Source organism: Pezoporus flaviventris, unplaced genomic scaffold, assembly GCF_033815535.1.
Source record: "Pezoporus flaviventris isolate CSIRO_AGI_PZ_B2104156 unplaced genomic scaffold, CSIRO_AGI_Pfla_v1 ptg000015l, whole genome shotgun sequence".
NCBI lineage: Eukaryota > Metazoa > Chordata > Aves > Psittaciformes > Psittacidae > Pezoporus > Pezoporus flaviventris.
In genome coordinates this window covers 18,780,232-18,804,987 of record NW_026892563.1, presented here as the reverse complement: position 1 = coordinate 18,804,987, position 24,756 = coordinate 18,780,232, and the positions used below count along the sequence as shown (strand labels likewise).

The window sequence follows — 24,756 nt, the reverse complement described above, 5'->3', positions numbered from 1 at the left end:
ATATAGATTTAACCACATGTACAAACATGAAGAGGGTTATATGAAATGTAATCTTGAAATGTTTACTGTACCAGAACTTGACTGGTTCTCAGATGGCAGATGGCAAACTGATGTGAAATGGTGTGGATCAGATATTAAAGGGGAAAAAATAAGCTGAATTCAAGAGACAGAAGAAAGAGATTGATTATTAAATGCTACAGGAAAGAAGGCATCCACCAGTGTTTTCCAGACCGAAAATTTACAAAAAGGAAAGAAACGGATAGCTCTTTAAAAAAACCACACACCCACCTCCCCTTCTCCTTATACACCACCACCCCCAACAATGAAACACACAGCGAGAGACCAGATTCTCAGCAGGCACCTACTGAAACCAGTGGAGCTACAACAATTTACTCCAGCTAAGGATCTGGCCCACTGAGTTAATCACTCTTACCCAAAGGAAAATATAAATCCTAAAATAAATCATTACTAATTATGTGTCATCCAGCTTCCCTATTATGTCTCTCTCCAAAAATGTCATCTTTTCCTGAATACAGTGAAGAGCTTTCGCAAGCTGCAGCACTCTTTAATGGTGCACCTTGCAGAGAGATGAGCATGCTGTATAATTATTGGAAACAAATGCCTTTCTCTCACCTTCCCTCTGTTTTGAAGCACATGCAACATGTTCTGAAAGTCCTCAAAGTTAAGCTTTTAATAGTAATAAATGTTTTCTTTCCTTTTGCTGTTGTTGTTGTACAAAAGAGGACTCACTTTTCAGAACAGCACGTGACAGGAGTTGCGACTCACTTGCAGTCAGCCGGTTAGCAGAAAACATACATTATGTAGCTGCCAGAACTGAAAGCTTGAATTTAATTTGTCAAACTTTCAACTTTTCTGATGAGATATAACTCTTTTAATGGCCAAATGTCTCTGATATTTCATCTTGCAAAGAAATCCAGGTGGTGTTTCTCCCACCCCCCCAAACTGCAGATAGAAGCTTTCCTCTCTCTTCCCTCCTGCCACCTACACCTACACTAGGTGAGTCTGACTCTGCAGTGCAGACAGCAAACACAGGCATCTTCTCCTACTCCTGGAGCTGCTGTTTTCTCCACGTATTCCTACCCCACGCCAGCCAGAGGGGAGGAAGCAGCATGGGGATAGGAAGGAGGAACAGTATCTGGAAACGGGACAGCTTGGCACCTGGGAAAGGGTGAGATCACCCTGCCTGCCTGGCAGAGGAGGGAGCAGGCATGGGAGAGCTTGGCAGAGGTGTGGGAACCAGGGTGGTCAGCAAAGGACAGGGCAACTGCACTACCATGCTCTGGGGTGGCCAATGAAAGGAAGAGGGCTAAGGGCCAGGATGCTGGGGAGCAGAACGGTCCTGCACACAGCTTGGTCTCCAGTGAAGGGGAAGTGAGTGGGTGGCAGCAAAGTCAGGATGTAAAAGCACAGCAGCCAAAGTGGAAAAGGCAAAAACTAGTCTGCCTTCCTCTCCCTAGAACCATGCCTAGATTAGTCCAGCTGTAGGATTTTTTCTTGCGTGGTGCTAGCATGAAAATTTCAGTGTAACTCATGTTTTTCATCTAATACACAACTGATTTTCCAACAGAGTGCAGTCTCAGCACTGGCATATGAGAAGATCACTGTAAGGTTCGACTGAAAGGGCTCAGGGTTGTAGGCACTTCACATGGCTTCAGGGCATGCTCACAGCCTTTACCTTGCAAATCATTTCCAGCACATCTCGTGTGGTGTCCCCAGGACGGATGACTGTCAGAACAGGCTGGTTGTTCGGCAGGCAAAACCAAGACGGCGTGAAGTACTCATGAACCCAAATATCACAGTCGGGATTGTGCTGGTGGACACTGCTCAGTGTCACTTCTTTTTCTCTCTAAACAGACAAAATCTGTTATGAATCTACTAGGCAAATACAATCTCCTTTTTCATCAATAACAAGTGTAAGGAACATTATATGCTGTATTCAAAAAAGCCCTCTTATGGAGAAGACATTTTATTCATAAGCCTAGACTGAAGGCTTGCCTGGACAGGAAACTTTGCAGCTTTACCTGAGCAGTATAAAGTGTGCCTTCCCATGCTACCCACACAGCTACAGTGGTTTAATGCACTTTTCCTGGGATTTCACCCTACGGCTGTTGGGAACTAGGAATGCAACAGAAAATAATAGTGATAAAAAGAGATTTAAAATTAAAACTTCAATGCACTGTGCTTCTGGGTAAACCAATCCAAAGCCAACAAAACTGTTGTAGATACTACAGTTCCTGTATCTATAAATGGCAAAATAGCAAATCTTAGTATTTCTTCTGAGTTTACTGCCTTTTACACAGCCAAGGTGCATTCCAAGCTATAAATCCTCAGGAAGTGATGGAACTGCAGAATCTCTATTAGCTGCAAGTGGGCTCACACAGCTAAACCCATACTCACTACATGAAAAATGTGCCTCTTAGCACTGTCTTAACGCTGTTTTATAGCTGACTTTTCTTCAGGAAAAGTGAAAACAGTTGTAATTGTAGCTGCAAAAGCAGAAGTGCATGAGAAGAAAACAGAAAGCTTCACTTCATAGTTGTGCCAACCCTTGATTATGAAAACCCCATATGGCCACCACAAGGAGCCATTTTCCAGAACTAGTGAGTCCAGGTCCTCCAGCATTTCCCTGGTGTGCAGAGCTAACACCCCTCTGGGTCTGGCACCTCCAGCTGCGATGCCACACAGTGAGCCCTTTTGAGCATGGGCAACCAGCTCAAACCTTCCCAGAGTGGCTACAAGCACTACAGCAGGTAGGGCTTGTAGGGTCCTCTCCTCTCCCAGAGGTTCTGCATCCTAGAGTCAATGCTGCATTTAGGCTGGCTGCAAATGGGGGTGAGGGAGACAGCTGGAGAGCTGGTGCTTTACCTTGCCGTCCGGTACTGTATCGTCAAAGATGCCTTCAAGGGATTTCTTTACTGAATCAACTCCTTCACCAAACACCTGAGGAACAACAGAGAAACTCTGCTTTAAAACACGAAACCTGAACATCTGCACCATCTGCAGCACACGCTAAGGGAAGAACACGGTATCTAACATCTAGCATGAAAATCAAAACATAGAAAATAAAAATATCAGCTTGTTAAAAGGGAAAGGGGGGTGAAGGATAAGCTAGTGATGGGGCACCACGCTGAAAGAGTGGAGGACAGTTCTGCTTAGTGGTCTGTCACTGACTTATTTGGTGGAGCAGGACAAACTTTATCTCCTTTTGTGCTCAGTTTCTCCACTTATAATGTGGGGGAAATGAGCACTTCTCCACCTCTGCTAAGGCTGAGAAATCAGAAAAAGGGCTCCACTTCTGGCTGGTTTTGTAATAAATCAGCTTCTAAAATGTCCTCAGCAAACATTCAAGTACCGCAAGTCAGCATAACCTTTCTCTAATGAAATAAGAGCTGGTAACCCAGCACAAGCCAGAGCCAAAATCAATAGGACTCCATGCAGGAGGAATGACAGGAGGGGAATATTTACAGGATCCACCCCAACTCAGCACAGGACTGCATCAGACAGGCCAAGAGGCTTGTTACTGCAGCAGAGGTCATAATTAAAACTGAAGAAGTTTTATAGCTCCACATCACGACAGCTTTATGATCAAGTTGCTGGGTTTGGCTGTTAACTGTTCTGTACCTAACATGAAGCAAGAACTCTGCAGGATAGGAGAAGGACGCTACTGTTTAGGGATTTACAGTTTACTGACTCAAATTGACAACACTTTGCATGCTACTACACACGAGCAGGGAAAATAGGTTCAGGCCCTACATTCTGCTACTTTCTCAAAACTTTACTTTTTCTTTGACTCTCTCCAGTATGACTTTTCCTTAACCTGGAACAAAATCCCATTTGATGCTTGTGCTTATTGAATGAGAGTGACAGGGGTGGGGGAAGAGGAAGGAAGTGTGAAGAATGCATTTATCCCCACTGAAAGAAAAAAAGATTGAATTCAGGGAAAAAGAAAACAGGTCTGAAGACACAGTGTGGGCAGGATCTTAGGTCAGGACAAGGGACTGAGCTCGATTTGGGGAAAGAAAGTACAAAGCAACAGGGATACCACGGAACCAGCGCAAAGAATTAGGAATGTGCTCACAGAGGCATCTGTTGCTTCCCTGCAAAACCCTGAGCTTTTGATCAGCCACTAAATATTAGGTGAACTTTTACTGTCTCACTAAAAACAAGCTGAACAATTTTGCAGCATTCATCCTCTGCTAAACAAAACAAACACCCACTGCTCCTCTAACAGAAGGAAGAAAAAAATCACAGGGCACAGAACAACATGTGTCCCAGTATTTCTCCCCTCAAAAAGTGAAAGAAGAGAAAGAAAATAAAAGCCTACATTTCCTGCAATTAGATGAGGTATGGCTCTCAAAAGCTGAAAGCTATAATTAGGGATGTTTGGAGAGAATAACAGGGAAGCACCTTCCCACCACACTGAAACACATTTTCTAGAGAATATCTGGGCAAGACTGGGTGGAAACATTTCAGCTTTTGCTCTTTTAAAAATCTGAAGCAAAACAGGGACTGTCCCAACTAAATGCATAGCTTTTTGTCACTTTAGGGAGTTTTCCCCAAACTCTGCTATGTGTATGTTTGTATTCTACAAACTCATCATTTTAATTTAAAGAAACAAAAATGTATGTACTTTTTCTCTTTGCTTCCAAAGTTGTATCTGTTTTACACTACTGCTTTGTTGTTTCTGGGTTTAGGGAGAGTACCTGAGAAAACGAAGAGGTGGCAGAAATGCAGCAACAGTAGAAATGCAACCAATTCAGCCAAAGAAGGTGTGAACACCAAACCTTTGATGGGAGGCGCTGTATACCCTTCTGTAACTACAGTCACTGATTTTTGAAGAGGATGTGAAATGAGATGACTATACACCATGAAAGATTAAATAAGCAAGGTTAAGGTTGGATATGTAAGTGCTTGATACAAGTGACTCTTTGCATAAGCTTCATTCTGCATGCTATCGAATAAGCCTTGAAAAATCCAGTATCACAGACTTCCACACCCTTACCTGATTAATGCTTGGCCTCCCTTGCTTTTTCTTTGAGGTAGTATCCAGCCCCCAAAGAGAAGAAAACCTGCTTCTTCGTTTACTGGCAGACCTGGACATGGCCTGTGTCCTTCTCCTCACTCCGGACTCCCCTGTGCGAGCCGCCACCTGTCAATACCACATGGTTTTAGAATCAAAGGTTGCAGCATCCCACCGCACCATGGCTTATGTAACCTAACAAACACTGGAATCTGGCTTGGAAAAAAAAAAGGCAAATACTATGGCAGCAAGGTGTACTCACAACAGGGACAATGGTGATGCTGCCAGGCTACTTCCTTCTCACTGCAATTTAGCTCACTTACTCCAACTTCAAACACCAAAAATTAAAACACACAGTACCACCCCTCCAGCCCCCATTTTCTGGCATTTAATCTGAAATATCTTGAAGCATCACAAAGCAAAGCCTCAGCACCAGTAAGGAGTTTGGGGTTTGTTTTTCGTTTTCTTTTTCTTTTTCTTTCCTAACATGTTTTCAAAGCTGGCCACATGAAACCTGAGACTTCCACATTTATCTGTTGCTTCTGAAAAGTTTGGTCTTTCTTTTTGCTCTTTCCTGTGGAAGCACTCTGAGCATCCAGGAACTGACTCATAACTGCTACAAGGCAAGATAAAGGCTTGCAAATAGGTCAAGGTATTTAAAACCTGTACTTCCTTAAAGAGAGTAACATTTGAAGGGGTGAGCAAAGCACAGGAAGAAAAAAAGTGAGCTGAAATGACCCGTTTGATTAGAGCAATGTTAACTGCTTGGGTACTTGAAAAATGGCCTGTGGCAACCCCTTTGGAGGGAAAAGATATTTGCCTTTATTAAGACTAAATATCTGGGGAGTGTTTTCCAAGTGAGGAAGCTCTTGTAAAAATTAGTGCAATATTAGTCAGAGGTGAAGTGTTTAGGCCAAAGTTTAAGCAGATTTCTCATGTGGAGGTGGCCTCAGGAGAGCAAGCTCCTCTCTTGGGAGAAAGGGAGAGGTAGGAGATGGCAGGTATGAACAGGAGCACAAGGCAAAGCTAGACAGACAGACCGACCCACCCTGCCGACTTGGCCATATGCTTCCTGGAACACCTTTGTACTGGATTCCCACAGCCGAAACTGGCAAAATGTGACTGTCGTTTGGCAACCCCAGTGGGAACACCCAAATCTCTGAGTGACGCCCTAAGCTACAGAGCTGAGAAACTGGTTGTTTGGGTGCAGCAGACACAAAAGCCCATATAAAGACAAGACGAACAGAAGGCTGGCTTGTGTACCCAGAGAAATGGTGCTGTTTGAGTAATGGTGATTCTCCTTAGGAACCATGGAGAAATCAAGCAAAAGGAGAACTTAAACACTACTGCAAGTGTCTCAGTTTCCACAGCCTGGACTTGTGAGATGTTTCTTAGCTGAACCTGGGATGTTTGTGCAGAGGCAGCTGAGAGACTTTGCACATCTTCTGACCAATGTACTGGCAAACACCTTCGTGAGAGCTAGAGGTGCCACGCTTCACCATGCAGCACCCAGCTCAAGTTTGAGACTCACTGCACCATCTCCACTTGATTGAGGGCAAAGGAGGACACGAGAGTTTGCTTAAAAAAGAAGAAAGCACGTGTCTTTTCCAACAGAACATATTCAAAACATATTTTTTTTCACTTGGCTCTCAAGAGACACCAGCATGAAGAGGCAGACTGTTTTTCAAACTCAGTGCTTTGCTAGATGCAAAAAAAATAAGCATAAATGCAAATTACAGCTCGACACTTAAAAAAATACATAAATCCACCAGCAATTATCAGGATGATGAAGCTAATCTTTTCATATATGAAAGAATAAAAACGCCCCTGTCTGAATTACAGCTCTTGATTCAATTGAAGGGTACAGCTGACATCCACAAGACAAGAAGTGAAGCTCAGCTATTTCTGTGAAGTTCCAGGAGTCCAAGCTGAAACTACGGGAACTTGATTTAAATTTATTAAAAACACCACCACTTTGCCATACATTTCCCTGTATTTTTAAGAGCTGGGTAGTTATTTTAATTTAAACAACCATTTGAAGCATTATTTGCCATGCCACAAGTAGCAAAGAATGGTTCCCCTCCCTTGTGGAGCATCAGGTGTTGATCACTGGAGACCAGATATTAGACTAATTGGTAAGTAGTTTTATCCATATGGTAGAAAACAAGCCATGCTCAAAAAGGTCTAAGCCAACATGTGCTGAAGGGCTCAGAAAGACTCACATTGACTTGACAGGACTTTTGGATCAAGCCCATGTACACGAACATTAGAGATGAACCTGCTCTTGTAACAGGAAGATCTGTTTATAGAGAGCATGTTTAGAATGCGGATTTAGAAATTCAAAATCACATGCTTAGGAGAAACATGGTTCTTCCACTTCCGTAACGCCATGGATTGCAAGCATCTGCTTTTTAATCTATACCCAGGACACACACCCCTTTCGGGAAGTACAATATTTTGCACACTAAGGTAAGGGCTCACCCTCCAGGCACAGACTGCTGTTTGTCGACGTGATCTCTGCATTGGACATGTGAAGCGATTTGCAGGTTGGCAAATCCAACCCCTGGCCTCTATTCAAACTTACCAGTGCATGAAACGATGAGACTGAAAAGATTCCAAGACGGCCCATTGCAACTTTCGTTGGACGGCTGGCAAAAGCAAGCAACCTTTTAGGGTTTGGGAGCTCCCCTCCTTGGAGACTAGCCAAGTAACAGCGGTACCGAAATAGGTCCATCTGGAACTGTTCAAGGTTTTGTTCCCAAACAAAGATCTGTGCACAGTGAAGATTGAGGAGCAGGATGAAGGGAAGAGAAGGGGGAAAGGAAGAAAAATAAAGTGGTAAATACCTTGACAAAATTCTGCTGTTCCCACACCTTTTTCATCAATGCTCAAAAAAAAAAAAAACTTGATTCCCCTTTCTTCCCATTCTCCCTTAACCTCCCAAGCCCCAAAAGTATACAAATAATTAAACAGTTTTCATTAGATGGAAAACAACTTTTTTATGTTCTTATCACAAGTCTTCTCCTGGGACAAGTGCTCCTTTGATACAATGCTAATTAATAGGATTCAAATTTTATTTTCATTTTTGAATTCCAGGACTCTTTTCTAAGCAGTATAAGGCTTCTTACACAAATCAAGGGCATCTGAGAAAGCAGAAGACCAATCATCACCAAATTCCACATAGAGAGCACCCCAAATCAGCAGCTGCAGCAGCAATGTTGCTGTAAGCATCAGTGGAGTGCGCCATACTTGGAAAAGTGTAGTACACTGGGGATAATTAATCTTATCAGCGGAAGAGCACTGTAATCAGCCTCAGTAAGGATTTCTTTAAATAATTCAAATTGCCAACAGGAAACAGTTTCAAAGCATTTAGAAAAACTCAGTTACATAAAGACAGAGACTGCTCTGCCCTCAGCCCACTCTACCCTGTCTGAGTGACAGCCTCTGAGTGGAGCCCTTTGAACAGAGGCAAACATCTCTCCCCTCCCTTCCACCCTCTCATGGGCTTCTAGGGTGTACAAACTCTCTTTAGCTTGGTACGTTAAGGCCCCAGCCGCTCCCTATGGTTTGCATTACAGGCGTGCTTGGCAGCCCTGGTAAAAGAGCTACAAACTAATGAAGCAGGAGCCATATGCTAGTTTCCTAAAATAAGGTGCCGCTGCGGCAGCAGGAGAGACATCTGCTCCAGGCTCTCTGCTTCTAAAACACAACTACGTTGCCCACTTGAAGTCAGAAGGAGTGGTCCTGAGGCTGCAGCCATGAGGTCAAGGCAGGCCCCTGTAACAAGGGATAGCTTCTTCATCCTATCTGCCCGCGGAAGAACCAGCCTCTTCCATGCTTAGGACAACAGCAGCAGCAGCATGTGTCAGTCTATGATGAGCTCTTCCCTAAGGCACCCTGCTACCATGGCCTGGCTGCCTCTTTGCTCCTCTAAAGCCCACACTCAACTTTCCAGTGGCTAGCCAAATCCCTTGTGTGGAGCCAGGAGAAGAAAGGCCATGCTGTACCTTAGCATACATTGTTTGGAGAAACAATGCAATCAGAGCAGCTGGCACAGCTCTGCTGCCAACACACATCCCACCTGCTCTGGAGAGCTCTGTCAGCACACACACATGGCACAGGCATGCAGACAGAGGCAACACTAATCAGGAGAAGGCCTTAAATATTTGCTAGGGGCTTATTTCACATCAGCAAGTGAGATTACTTGATCCAGTATGGTCTTCTTCTTCTTGGAGTCCGTTACTGAGGACAGCTGCATTTCACCCATTTTCTTCATCTTCTCATCCATATCAATCTTCTGCTCCAGCTTTTTAATCTCTGTTTTCAGGAGCTTGACAGTGTCCTCTTTGTGATGCTGCCTTGCCACTGCGGTTGCACAGGCTGAATGGATTGCTGTGATCCAGTTCTCCAGTTCAGTCTGGCTAGAGGTCTGAAGAGAGGGAAAGAGAGGGAAAGGATGTCAGGATCCTCTTTAAAATTGACTGGAGATTAACAAATGCAATTCCAAGGAGTTTCCTTTCCCTTTGATCTTAAGATTCGAAGCCTTAAATCCACTTACAAGAGAAGTAATAAAACCCCCATCATTCTTAAGCAGGCCATTTTTAACCCGGCATTAGGCATTCAGCACTTGGAATTACACCTATATCTGTGCTTTGCAGCTGTACAGTGTTTCCCAACAAGGTCTCAAGAATTACCTTCCTTGCACAATGCAATGCTGCCATAATTTGTAGCTCAATATTTAATGACGTTTTCTATACACCCAGTTCCTTAAGGCAGGGAATGTATTGTGCTCTTTGACATGGAGAGCTTTTTTGGCATTCAACACTTAGTAATAAATTAATGGCATAAAATGTGACCATGATACCTATAAGTAGCTTTATTATGATGTATAGACAAACAAGATTTCCACTTCTGAGGGTCTCAAAGCACTCTGAAGACACCCCTGTTGTCATTAAGGAAAGCTCATCATAATTTTTATGGCTCTGGTACTGGCCCTCCACATGCAGGTGTGTGACAGTTCAGAAAAAGGCGTCATTTCCCCTCCCTGGAAGTGTTCAAGGCCAGAATGGATGGGGCTTTGAGCTACAGATATCCCTGCCAATGGCAAGGGGGTTGGAATTAGATAATCTAATAAAGTCCCTTCCAACCCAAACCATTCTGTGATTCTACAATTCTGTGATTCTATAAGGTACTAGGCTGGGGCATGGGACACCAACACATTTTTCTGGAAAAGCACTGTTCTAATAAGAGGCTTTTGACCCAGAAAAAAATTATTTCAAAGTGTTCCTTTTCCAGACTTTCAAAATGAAAAGTAAATCTTATTAGACTTCTTACTAGACTTCACTCCTTTTTACAATAGATTGTAAAACAAAATTTACAGCCAACTCATGGTTTCAGCAGACTTTGTCTGAGTGTCAGCCTTTAGCAGTAATCACACTGATATTTGGCTTGTGACTGAAAAAGTAGCAAAGTGCCAAACCACCTTGTTCTCGTTAAACTTTCTGATGATACCTGATCTATTAATAGACAAGCACAGTATGACTTCTCCAGTTGCTAGCACAGATGAACAAGGTCATCCCCACTGCTCTCCTGACCGTAACAACAGCAAAGGACATAGCTTACTGAAGGCAAGGAGAGATTCCCACAGATCCCCAGCTGTGGAAGTCACGTATGCACAGGCTGGACTTTAGGCTTATGCTCCCAAAACTTCTGTGGTACTGAAGCAGGTGAAAAACACACGTCCCAGAATGACATTGCTTTCCTTAGCTCAGGTTAGAAGTCCTAAACAGAAGATAGGGTCTACAGTGGAAAGGCCAATCTCTTACTACCAATTTTCTTGTCTTCAGCTGGCACTGTGCAAAGTATATCGCTTTAATTGGTCAGGCTCCCTGCCCAGGTAATAATATTAACAAGCTCTCATTCATAGACAGGGGCTTACAGTGTCTTACAGCCACTGCCGAAGGTATGTTGAGCACCCCCCCGTTGCTGAGGAATTACTGCTGAAAACAGAAACTATTTGCAGAATGGGAGACACTTTGTCTAGAGTCACGTGGTGGAACCTAGTCCCCAGTAGAGTAGCCCTAGCTTTATAATGAGATGGTATGTTTTGTTAATTCCTAGTAAAATCAAAACAGCAAGAGGTAATGCTTTTATCTTATTCAATTTTATAATATTATCAGTATACCATCGGACTTGGTTTTCTTTTTGGTCTCCTGGGGAGAGGAAAAAAGGTATCTGGAATAGATTTGGGGGCTGAAGACTCTTTTGGTAAATGAGTAGGCAAGGGAATCACTCCACTTCTCCACAGAAAGGACCACGTAAACAAGCTGCAAACACCTGATAGATAAGTAAGTGGTGTCACAAGTTGCTCTGAGCTCCTAGAAAATACATGTGACGTGCAAGTAATGGATGCGTGTAGGCACGATAAGAACTGACTGAGCAAGAAATCATTGTGTAGGACGTATGTGATGTCTCTAGGTGCAATGCAGTGGGAAGGCTTGTTACAAGATATCCAGTATCTGTACTCATTACAATGCAACCCTATTTTTCTCCTTAAGTACACAGTCTCTATAGGAGAGGAATAGTCTTCTGCAGGTCTGCGGTTTCTTCTCATCAAACCTCTATTACAGCACTATGTTATGTGTGCACGGATGTGTATGACATGAACAGTTAAGTAACACAACTGAGCAGCCATACGTGTGCGTCAGCTGCCCTGAGTGCAGCAGAGCAAGCCCTACAGCACAGTCACTTGTCCATTACTTCCACCACTGCAGCTGGTCTCCTTCCCTTCTCCCCAGACTCATCCCTTATTTCTCTTCTGCTTCACTAGCAATGCATGAGTTCTGTGGCTGAAGGGACATTTGTAGAAATGTCCCTTCACACTTGTAGAAAAAATTTCTACAAGACAATATAAATGAAGTTTTTTCATTTGAAAAGGCTCATTTTTGCTTTTCCCAAAAAATCTATATGCAAATCTACCCACGGCATAATGACACAGAGCTTTTAATGAATAAGGCCCTATGTTGCCACAAAAGAAATGTACTGAATGTGACCTTTTCAGTATTTAACATCCACTGGCATTAATTTTATGAGAATGAAGGTTTTCCCTTAGAAAACTGCATGGAAAAGATTTTACAACTCATATCAGTAGGTATCAAGAGGAGGTGGTGCTCTACAATTTTTCAAGCACATGCTGAGACTACAGGCACCACACTTACCTCCTGGATGAAGCTCACCAGGTGGCAAAATACATGTACCCTGTCAAGCAAAGGCATGAAGTAGAAAAGGGCAGTCGAGTATTGCACTATGAGCTGAGGAAAAATCAGACTGAGATGGCAGAGTAGCTAGTCCACCAAAAAATAATTCTTTTTTTCAGTATGCAAATAGATACTCAGTCTCTTCAAGATGAGAGCCAGCACCACTTCTTTCCAGTCAGTAAGGCTTTTTCGTTTTGCACTGGTTTGAGAATCTAGTCCCATTCTAGTGGAATGGCGACCTAAAAATCACTCAGGGAAGCAGCAGTTACTAAAATACAGAAATCTTTTTCAGTGAAACACATCAACTAATGTATGGTCCTTGATATAAGTACCCTGTGAAATTCAGACATTTCTATTTTCTGATTAATAAAACTAAACATGCAGTCATGTTCAGTTTTCAGTCTCCTCTCTGGCAACTGAAAAATGTTGATTAAGGCCTGTATGAATGATGGGCAACTGGATTCTTCAGCACAACTGGGTGGGTACCTGGAGGCCCAACTACCCCTTGCACTTCAGACTCCCAGTTTTCACAGGGATGTAAGAATATTTCTTACTTCTTACTTTGTTCCAACCATCTACGCAAAGAGGGTCTGGTCACTCAATAAAACCAGCAGACCTGACAGTGATTCAAATGCAGTAGCGGGTCTCTTGAGTGGCATTTACTGAATACATCATGTCCTTACTCTAGCACTGTCAGAGGAAAATCCCAAACCTACTGGAGTCAGCAGGATTTTCCCATTGATTTCAACCACAGCTAAGATGTCCTCCTTGGTCAGAGACAATAAAAACGAACAACTTTGTCAAACCCTTGAACCGGACCAACCTGAAAGAGGAAAGCGTCCCCAAGGGAGTTACTAAGACAGAAGACAAAGTCCTTCTTGGGGTGTTCAGGCACCGCTTGCACTATGCTGTTTTCCACCCAGACAGCGTGCTTTGGGATGCTGTTGTGGTCAATGCCGGATCTGCCATCAGTCTCATAAAAAAACAACGTGCATCCTGAAAGAGATGATTGCATATTAGCAAGCAATACATTTAAAACACCAACAGCCACCCTGCATCTCTTCAGCACTGGTACTTGGGACTATAAATCATCCATAAAATGTCACAGGGATGAGGGAGGATTTGCCAAGGCCATTTAAGTTTTCAGCCCCACAGCAGAAAGCACCAGCAACAGCCCAGGTTTTAGCCAGACAAGGTCGTAGTTTCCACATCATGAAGGCATACCATGAGCTGTATGGTACTTGAAGCTGTGCCCCAGCAGGCCATTTTGTTCACTCTAGGCAGCCGCAGGCATGAAAGTCATGGGTAGTAATATACAGCCCCAGATGAGAAACATCATTATAAGTCCGAAAATGGGGATCCTTCATGGCCACTCAGTCCCACTGAGGGGACCAAAGGAAGACACAGGCTTGACAGCGTGTCTCCCATGGCAGTGCTGGACAGCTTTGAGCGGCCCTGAGGAGCAGACAGGCCCCAGGCAAACCTCCATGGCCCTGCCTCAGCCTCCTGTGGCTGCTGCAGTCCCTGCAAGGCAAAGATCAAGCGATTTAATTACTGGATGCAGATGAGTAACTGGAAGAAAAATGGAATGAGTTTTGCTCGCTGAAAGACTGACGTACAAAAACAACCCAGCAAACAAAAGGCATAAACCAAAATCCTTATTCCACTTATTCCTTACTCCAGCTCTGACTCAGGGTGATGCAGCCAAAAACAAAACCCCATTATAACTGGGGGCAGCAAACAACCTGCTTGGTTTTACAAAATAGCCTTTACAGTTCTCGGGGTGGACAGGGGAGGTAGGTATAGCAAGGCTGCAATTTGGGGGACTCAAAAAAAAGTTGTGCTACACTGAAACTGGCAGATAGTTTCTCTGTCTCTGGAACCAGCCCTCTGGATGCAAAGGGATTCCCTGTTACCCAGCCTCTCAGAAAAGTATTTGCAGCCAAACAATAGCAGCTGTTAACTTCAAAGCCTCGCTTCAACACTAACATTATTAAGGCACAGCAATCCAAGGAGCAAACACTCCACTTGAGTCAAAGCACTTCAAAATAACATTGCCTCTGTGCTCTTCCTTCCCTTTTCCCTCCCAGATGGCCCTTTGTTTGCCTGCTCCTCACAGCAAGACCTTCCTGCCACAGGGCCTTCCTTTCAGGAGATTAGGGCTGCCTCTGCCCCCTCTCTCTCTCCTCTTTCACTTTCCCAGTCTCCCTAACCACCCGGAGGAAGATCTGGCACCCAACTTCGCTGCTGGTTTTTAAACAGTGCTGCAAATTAAAACAAAGAAAATGTTATTTAAAAAAGCACTCTGTGGGGAGCACAGGGCTTTAAATAGTCTGGGCTTCTTGGTAATCCCATCTACAGCAGGAAACATGGCTCTGCCTTCCCAGGTTCACAGAGGAGGTGGGTAGTGATGGTGGAGAGCAAGGCCAATCCTGGAACCCTGCAGGCATTGCTTCCCATTTTACTGCCAATGCAACCACATGAAGATTAATTAGAGGCCACTTTAGGAGGCAAACTCCTGAGTTTCACTGCTCCGTTAATATTTATATGCATTTATAAGCACTCAGACCCCAGACAAGGCTGGAGCATGCTCTGAGCAGGAACGGCCACATGCTGAGGGCTGCCCACCGCAAAATGGGTGATGCACTCAGAGCCAACATCTCCCAAGTCACAGGCCAACCTCTATGACCAAACCGCGGCTTCCTGTCCACACCATGAACGTGCTGCAACTCACTGAGTGTTTATACTTATGAAGCAGGTCTCACAGGAGAGGCCAATGGCACTAAACGCAAGAGTTACAAGAGGAATGCACACAAAGACAGAGCTCCTGTTTGAAGGCATGCCGCTGTCATCACTAGCAAACTCCCACTGTCATGTGCTTGCAGCTGCACACAGGTGTTTAGTTTCTCAGCAAGCCATAGATGTGCTTCTGAAAGGAAACACCCAGTGCTCAGAGAAGCCACCCTTCATGGTGACAGCAGGACTCAAAGATGGGTATTCCATGACTCAAAGCAGGGCATAAATGCCACTTCAGTGCAGCAGTAATGTGTCTTCGACTACACATGTTGCCATAAATGTGAGTACATCAACAAACATCAAACAAAATTCCTGTCTGAAAAACATCAGGACAACTTCCTCATACTTGATGTTAATTATACTGAAGTTCACAGCAGCTTTTGTTAAGAGTCTAGGCTACTGGTTTCTTCATCTGCAGCAATACACAACCCACAGGACACCGCGGACACCCATCTGGATGACCCCTTGCACACTCGCTCTGTACCTTTCAGGGAAACCCAGTAGTGCTTCCATTTCCTGCGTGTGGCTGACTCCACTTTCTTGTTCTTTTTGTGCACCAGGAAGTTTTTCACTGCCAGAGCACCGGCTTTGCGTACCGTGCCCTGGGCAGCCGTCAGGAGGATGTCAGACTGCCCTGGGGAGCTGAGGGTGCCGCTGCTCTGCTCGTCACTGAGGGCAGAGCCAGCCTCCTCCAGGTTCTCGCTGTTGGTGGTGCTCATCTCCAGCTCCCGGCGGAAGTTCTCGTACACCCCCTGTCGAAGCCCATCGCCTGTCGAGCTGCTCCCACTGTCGCTGCCGATAAAAGCCCGACTGGCTGTCGGGGAGTAACTTGAGTTGGTAGCATTGGAGCGTCTAGAAAGAAGGTCGGTGTCGGTGGCTGCTCCCTCAATCCCACTGTCGGTGAACTCGCTCCCCTCACCTGCGTTGACATCCTAGTTGCAGGAGAGACACAGCGTAAGATGAAGAGCCTGGACAAGCCTGTCCTTCGGGAGATACCATCAGAACCCAAAACGCACAGCTGGCACCACGTTTCTCCATACCCCCATTTTGTCTGGCACTGGAAATCCCTCATCTCTTTTTGTTCAGAAGACAAACAACTGGAATTAAAGGTGGGGTAGGCAGAACTTCCATCACAGTTTAGCAAATACCAGCCATACAGGCACAATTTCAGGTGGTGCTTCTACAGCCTTAGCATTTTGCAATATAAGACACAGCATCATCTGTTTACATTAAGCTAACAGTGCTAAAGGTTTTGCAAAAGGAGAACATATGGGAGCAAAAACTGGTAGCGTCAAGAAAAACAGCAATCAACCTACGCATTTTGAAAGGAAAACATTGATATAGTACGCTCACACCTCCAGCTGAAGATGAATCTTAGATATCCCAAAGATTATAATCTGAAAATTATATAACTAAAAAGGTACCCCCTTTTTTTTTTATGCTAAGGAGTTAACATATTTGAGATTATTTCTGGTTTGTGTCACTTCAACTTCACAAACCCTAGCCATTTGCCACGTGATATCCCCTGCCAAATCCCACTGTGATAGACTGTCAAAATACCACAACAGAAGACCTTTCCTGGTCCCAAACAACTTGGAGTTGAAGGATCAGAAGGGCCAAGAATATGGCCAGCTTGAATAAGACAGGGAAAAACACAACTGAATTCAGGTTTTGAAGGCATACTGGCTCAGCCTGCCCCCTGCAACAATGCTGGTGCTCACAGGAGGCTAACCTCTACCATCTCAGCACCCAGAGGCATCTGTGGCAGTTTTCGAAGGAGGACAAAAAAAGGCCAAGCCCTGTAAGTCGGGACAAATATCTTACATTAGATACTCACGAGAAAAGGGAGCCAAGGAAGAAGATGCAAAGTGGTGAGAAACATGGCCAAAACAACAGGAATTTCAGCCTCCGCCTCTCCTGCAAGAGCAGCTGGTGCTCAATTTATAAGTTATTTTTAAAGAAAGAGAAGTCTCTGAGAAGAGGTGGCAGAATGCAGTGTTTATTTTGAGAGAAAACAAGCTTCTAGGTGTTGGTTCAAGCACCAGTTTTCTGTGCATTCAAGAGCAGCTCTGCATAAACCAAGAAACCCTCCACGGAGCTCTGTTTGAAACCTTCTTCCTGTAGAGCACGAGCTGGATGAGGAAACCTTAGGGGGAGGGGTGTTGCTGAATTCGACCAACTTTTAAGGCATTTATTTGTAATGGATGGGCCTGTTCTTTATAAACGCTACCTCTTGGGGGGGGACTTGAAGTCCAGCTGGAAGAATAAGCGCTTCCTTCCCTGCTCAACGAGCACAGTTATCCTAGTCAGTCTGGTTATTTAATGCAACATGTTGTGATAGACAAGCTGTTCTGGACTGGCCAATATTCCTCTACTCTCACTGCACGTGAATGAGCCAAGAAGGGCTTCCAGTAAGTGCAGTTATCTATCCACGCAGAGAAATCTTCACAACCACACGATTTTTCCTGCTGTTCCAATATATGTGTATTTTGGAAACCAATTTTCTTCCCATTTCTTGCAGCACTGCAAAGGAGTGATATGGAGAGGGGAACTGGTGCTGCTCAGAAACCTGTGTTTACAAAACACTGCTGCAAGTGAGTTTTTGCGCTCCATCAGGAAAAGCTGGATGGTGCACCTTCTGATGACAGCACTCCATGTGAGACCCTGTGCGTCAGGGAGCCAGGACTGGCATGGCCACTTGATACTCACACACCTGAGGCACTGCCTCTCTGCCAGCACTGCTACATCAGCCTAAAACTGGAACACCAAAGAACTGAATCAGGCCCCCCATGTTCCCTGAGATAATTATTCCCATAGAAGAATCCGAGTTTGCATTTGCCTTCTGGGCCTTTCTTCTTCTGTAACTTTTTTGAAGGGAAAAAGTGTGGCACTCATATGGCATAAATGAACCTGCATTCTGCAATGAACACTGCATAATGGTGGCAACAAAAATTATTTGAGCTTTTGAGCATTTTATTTTAGGTTAATTATTTAATAAACATTCAATCTGTCTTGTAATTATTTTGTCCATGCTATACAAAAAGTACAGAGCGAATTTCAAATTTTTAGCTAACATGACTTTTAGGAAGCATGTCTCATGCTTTAACTAAAATTAGTCTGTTTAAAAAAATAAAGAGCTACTAAAACAGACCACCAACTTGAAGGATATAGCATTTGTAATTTTGCCAGGCAGTGCATGCATAAAATTTCTTTGGTGCTTTTTAGCAGATGGAGTGTTTTTTTCAAAAACAGAAGTGCAGTCAGAGATGTTCAAGCACAGCGCTGCAGTGCAGGCTCTCATGGTCCCTCATGCCTGGTGATACACAGCATTAATTGGCTCATTTTCCCCATCCATACATAAGTATTATAGTGCGTAACTGACACACGGGCATAACGGTTAACTGTTCATTAAGATATGCAAGGATGGAAAGCTCAGACTGTTATACACACTCTTGAGCTTAAATTGTAACACTTTCTGCAAACATCTGCATAATCTCTACCACAGTGCCAACAATAGGCTGGATGTGTCAAAAGATCTTTTCAGCATATTACTGCAGCCCTGCACTGATCCCTCTGCTCTTAGACTCCCTTTTCCTGTCTTAAATATCTCGTACCAAAGACTTTGAGCAACCAATTCAAGCCCTTTAGTAGGAGGAGGGTCTGAACATACAGAGGTCAGAGTGGTTCAAAACCTACAGCCTGCTAATATTGTTCATGCTCATGAATTATGAAATGTAGCATTGAGCGAGCTTAGCACCTTCGGAAGTCTGCTGTATGAGAAGATTGGTCTCAGGGTTAGTAGGGTTAAGAGCATTCATTGCACAGGTCTCTGACTTTTGAGTTCCTGCTGCAATGTCAGCTCGTTCTCATCGGAGGGTATGAAAAGATCTGACAAAGCAGCCAGCATCTGCTCTGGCTGTCCTGCAGTTCTATAACCCACATACTGAAGCGCATTCAATTAAGAGTTCAGCAGAAAGTAGAGAGGTTTAGTATTGTGCTTCTACAGAAATGTGCCAAGGCTGAAGGGTAGCAGTCCCAAGCCAAGCAACCAACGTTAGCAGGGATTGATGAACACACCACCTGGGGCACAGAACTACTGCAAATTTTCAAACGAGGATGCTAAAAAGTAGGCATCCCAGCTCACACTGTGAGCAGCATGGCTCTCTACTGATGAGATCAATGTGGATACATGGCCCCCTAGCTTTGGTGTCCAGCTTCAAAGTACCTACTGACATGGCCACCACAGGCTACTACCCAGAAGCAAAGCAAACATTGCATAACCTTGATGAGAACTATTTAAGAATTACTCATGTTTCTTGCTTAGGTTCTCAAAGAGCCCCATGGGCAACAGCAACTATCTCTCTCCTTCAAGGAAGATTTATGTCGTGGTTTAAACCCAGTCAGGTAACTCGTTCACTCACTCCCCCCCTTCTTGCCCTCCCCCTACTCCCGGAGGGACGGAGAGGAGAATCGAAAAGAATGCAACTCCCACGGGTTGAGATAAGAACAGTTTAGTAACTAAGGTATAACACAAATCACTACTGCTACCACCAGTAATAATAATGATAAAGGAAATAACAAGGGAATACGACATCTCACCACCAGCCAACCGATAACTCGCCCCCCCCCAGCCCAACCAAGCTCTGACCAATGACTCCTCCAACCCTGCAGTCTCCCAGCCCTTCCGGCTCACTCCCAGTTACATCCTGGGCATGACGTGCTGTGGTATGGAATACCTCTCTGGCTAGCTTGGGTCAGGTATCCTGTCTCTGCTTCCTCTCAGCTTCCCCTCCTCCCTGGCAGAGCATGAGGCTCACAAAGTCCTTGGCCAAACCAAAACATCAGTGTTATCAGCTCTGTTCCCCAGCTGAAAGTCAAAACACTGCACTGCACCAGCTACCAAGAAGGAGAAAAATGACTGCTACTGCTGAACCCAGGACAACTTATTGCCATTCCAGGTCCATGATGGGATGCACCACAAAGGCTTGCTAAAAACACAGGCATTTCAATCCTCGGCAGAAGGAATTCCCAGGTGAAGACTCTTGAGGACAAGAGTAAACTACAGACATGGCTCACCCTTCACTACCAATCCCTCTGACTCCTACCCAGTGTCCCTCCAGCTCTCCATCATGATGCTGATGGCATGTGCCAGGCACATCTTGGGAACTGGGGAGACAGCTGAAGACTGCAGAGCGCAGTTTGGGACATTATACACGCATTACAACAAATCACCAGCACATTACTCCAGACTTGTAATTGCTATCACAAAGGGCCTATAGTTCATTTTATGGGTCAAAACCTCCCAAAATTTCATTCAGAAATGTGTATGATTCAGGACACCACACGTTATACTTTGCACTTCACCCAAGATCTTGCGTTTTGTACTTTCAGGCTGGCAAACAGCTGTATCCACACAGAGGAATATTTTTGCCCAGAGAAACCATCACAGGAACCAAATGCAAGACTGGAACTAAAATCTGTGCTGCCCCACTTAGCCTTTCCACTGGTGTTTATCTCGCTTCGGGCCTGAGAGGACAAAGAGGGCAAAGCAAGAGGGAGGTGGAAATCATTAAATTGGTCACACTAAGTAGAAAGCATGCAGCAAAGAAAGGAAAGCATATTTCCTCAAGACAGAAAGATGGGGGAAGTCATGGGAATAGCAGTTCTTAGCATTTTGTGAAGACAGCAGGTCTTGGAAGACAACAAACTGAACTAAGGAGGGGTTTTGTCGCTTCAATTTAAGATTACGGAAAGCAGGATGTATAAAGACAGCTGGCTAAAGAAGGAAACTAAACGGGGTGTAGCAACTGCTGCACAGTGTGCCTTGATGGGGAGGTGGTAAGTAGTGGCAGAGCTTTCACCAGGATATGGGATCCCTGCCACTGCTGAAGATGCCAGAGAAGCAGAACCATTTCTTATACTGGCAGTGCTACTGTATCAGTTGTAAATGCACAGGGTTTATGAAAGGAGGTTCAGCAGACAGTAATGGAGGGAAAGAGGAGGGAAAGGATGAATGCCTGACAACAGACAGATACAACACAGTGAGAAACCAGAGATGGGCTGAATAGTGCCGTTGTTACCAAAAAGAATGCACTGAGGCCCAGCAAGCAGGCCACGTGCCAGGACAGCTACAACAGCCCTAATAGCATTCAAGTGTAATGAAGCGGAATTATCACAGCCCCATCAAATTCAGAGAACAATTTAACTGATGAACTAATTGGGCAAAATATTAGTGAATGTATTCGCAACCCACTTAAATATATGTTTTGTCCTCACATGAACACTGGGTTTCATGCAAAGCAAGACAGTGGGAATAAAACTGTAATGCAAGCTACATCAAGCTAATGTACTCAGTGCTGTAGCTTTTACATTCTCATGTGACCTCTATATGTCCACTACAGCCGTTTGTAAACATTATTTTATTAAAAAATTCTTGCTAAATTTAGAAGATATACAGAAAAAGAAAAACCAAACCAAACCACTTTTGTTTTAGAAAAGAAATTCTACCTTCAGCTAGCCAAAATGAAGAAAAAATGTTCCAAGTGTCTTTGTCCCCCTGTTGAACACATTTGATATTGGCCTCTGTTAGCAAGAGACCACTGGATGGGACAAACCTTTCCCAACTCTCTGGCTCATCACTGGACACATTCCAATCGCTTGCAATAACAATGCACTTACCAAACCTCCCACCAACCTGTAGCCCTGCTACAGACACTATTAAAATGGCTTGATGAATCACTTTCTCCTGCCTGATCAACACCAGTGATTCATAAGCACTTTAGGCATGTGGGACCTATTTAGTAGGAAAACTCTTACTTCCCTAATAGTAACAATTCCTTATGTGGTTAATAATTCTTACTAATTTAACCATTAGATTAAAAATACTCTTTAGTGAAGTTGGTTTTTTTTTGTTCTTGGAAGGGGCTCCCTCCGAGAGCACGCATATCCTGTGTTCCCCCTCCTGCTTAGCAACAGAGCAATAAGGCGTCCACATTCGGCAACAGCCTGAAATTGCACATAACCTGTCTGGCTGCTAGTTAGACAAGCCCCACAGAATACATTTAAAATAGATGGGTAAGCAGCCTGATAGTTTGCATGCTTTTATGTGTCTGCTGTCCCTTTGAAGCTCCTCTGTAGAAAAAGATTGGCCTGATAAGTGTTTTTCCTCTCTTTTCAGTCCTGACTCTACCATCATTTGATGGTCAAGGTAGTCTGATAAGGCACAACTTGCTTCAAAACAAAATTAAATCCTTTTTCCAGAATAACTTGAACACCCAGTAATGGATGCATTAGAAGATTTCTCTGTCTTGAAAAGAGTCAAAACATTCCAAAAAGCAAAGATTAATCATAAATTGAAAGTGAAACCTGAGTGGGAGAAATGGGTTTAAAGCTGCAGTGGAGAAGCACAAAAACAACTCCGCAGCTCATTCTGTCTGGGAGGAATACAGTTTTGAAGACTGTTACTAAGGTACTGAATCATGTCCAAATGCCTCTAAAATCAGAGGAATTATAATAATGACATGAAGGAGATCTGCCACCGCACAAATGAACACAGCCCCTCAACCAGATGCTGGGAGTTGATATGAAAGAAGGTTCTGAAGATGCATTCAGACCTGTGTACAACAGGACAGTACTGTATGAGAACTAGTCAGGATGCATCAGATTGACAGCAGGCTTTGCAGAACTAAACTGACAGCCACAAACCAGCACAGGCCAACTGCAGTTTTCTGCTGGATTGATTGGGTGCTGTTTAAACCTTCTAGGAGGGCTCCCAAGTTGAGTGAGGTATAGTTAGAAGCCAACTGCAATTTGTATACGGACACTAGACTGAGATGCTGGGTTTGTTACCTTTAGGAATTCAAAGAAATCAGATATTGATATGAACAAGCAGCTTTGGTTCCTACTTCTTTGCACTCACCACACACAACAGTTCTTCTGTTAATGTCTGGAAGCATCAAAATTAAACAAAACAAAACTTACATGTATTATTAAAGCTGCTCAGAGTGGTTTAATAAGCAAGCAGGTTTTGGTCATGGCTCTCTGAAATCAAACGTACTCCCAACAAAAAAGGTACTAGCCCAGACCTCTAGATATTTCTCCTAGCAGGAAACTTCACACTTACTGTGAAAGGATGAATCACAGTCACATGTTTCTGGGCAATAATCCCTGAGAAAGTCTTAATGTGTGGATTTCAGTGGTTTTTGGTTCCACGGTTCCTCTATGAACTTATCTTGGTGAATGCTGTAAAGCGTAATTTGGCTCCTTGGAAAGACAGACAAGATACTAGGTGCCAGGTACTCCGAAGATACTCAAATGTGGGAAGGAGATGTGCATCCACTTTGCTCCTGCAGGACAGGCAGGTAGCAAACAACAATGTATCAAGCACCCATCAACCCTATTTCCTTTGCAGGCAACTCTGATAATGTATAGCTGTTACCTTAGTATTACGTTTGGCTCCTTCATGTTAAACAACCATCTAAGCTTAGTGCTGTAATACAGGGGTTGGGAACATTTTTGGTTCACTGACTCCCTGGACATTTTCCAGCTAATACATGGGTCCTTCCAGAAGGATCTTCTCTGCAGATGTTGTAGATTCCTCCCCAAGGGGCCTGCTTTTCTTACTGGACTTAGATGCCTTAAAGGCAAATTACGAACCCACAGGGCCTCCTGCAGCAGGCAGGAAAGTACAACCCTGGAGTACTTGTCAGCTGTGAGACAGAAAATGTTGAAAATTAAACTGTCCCCCATACCGCTGCAGGAAAATATACGGGACATCTTTAACCTTCTCTCCAAGGTCCTGGGCACAGTTCTTCACTGATTCAGGACAGTTGCAGCATCAGTCTGTGATCTGTTCATATTCAGAAAGTTTGTTTTGCATCCCTAAGAGCTAAAGTATTGGGCAAAGGGAAGAGGATGTTTTGATTTTACTTTTTAATAACATGACAGAAATCCAAGCCTGCAAGAGAATGCAGAAAGGGCAACAGGGCCCTTAGCTGGAAACAGCATGAAACGCTACCATGGGACCTGAGCACAGAGGCTCTTCCCTGACTTTAGCACTGACTTTTAAGAAGTGCTAAAATATATAATACCATGAACGAGAATCAACCTGTAATCCAGTAAAGCTTCTTGGATTGTGGTCCCTGCACAGAGCTTCAACACCTGCACAGATTTGGGGTAGGCGCCTGCTTTGCATTCCCAGCAGTTGGAATAAGTCTCAGTTCCTGAGTGCTGCAGTGTTTAAACCCTCTGTTCCCAAATGATATGCTGAGGACCCCCCAAAACTTACCTTGCTTTCATCCCAATGGACCACCCAGATGAAGAAAATTTCTAGATGGATTGAACTAACCATAAAGTAATGTAAGCAGCCTAACTGTGCTTGAGTTAAACAAATGGCAATACGCCTAACCAAAATCCTCAAAGTAAAATACAGGGTTAGGTTACTTTTTGTTCACTCAGTGCCAAGAAGAGGCAGTTCTTCTTGAGAAATGCAATAGAGGGGGTAGAAGTGAGGAAGGGCGAAAGCTGCTAGAAGAGCAGCTTGAAATTAAAACATACCATGTGGGAGGTGTTCACCTGAACAATCACCTAACTTAAGGAAGCAGGGAAATGTCTGCCATCTGGAAAGATGACTAGTCACAGGATCACATGCTGAAGCTCTCTGAA

At 44.1% G+C, this 24,756-nt stretch overlaps 1 protein-coding gene across 11 annotated transcripts in view; it reads right to left on the bottom strand.

Annotated features, from left to right (window-relative positions):
- Positions 1–24,756, bottom strand: part of TIAM1 (TIAM Rac1 associated GEF 1) — a 192,899-nt gene that overhangs the window by 51,622 nt on the left and 116,521 nt on the right. For all 11 annotated transcript variants that reach the window (XM_061453660.1, XM_061453665.1, XM_061453663.1 and 8 more), the window contains 7 exons: positions 15,578–16,025; positions 13,121–13,293; positions 9,246–9,470; positions 7,626–7,811; positions 5,024–5,170; positions 2,887–2,961; positions 1,697–1,867 (listed from right to left, as the gene is read on the bottom strand). In XM_061453660.1, coding sequence (XP_061309644.1) covers positions 1,697–1,867; positions 2,887–2,961; positions 5,024–5,170; positions 7,626–7,811; positions 9,246–9,470; positions 13,121–13,293; positions 15,578–16,025 — 1,425 coding nt within the window. The remainder of the gene's footprint in view (positions 1–1,696; positions 1,868–2,886; positions 2,962–5,023; positions 5,171–7,625; positions 7,812–9,245; positions 9,471–13,120; positions 13,294–15,577; positions 16,026–24,756) is intronic.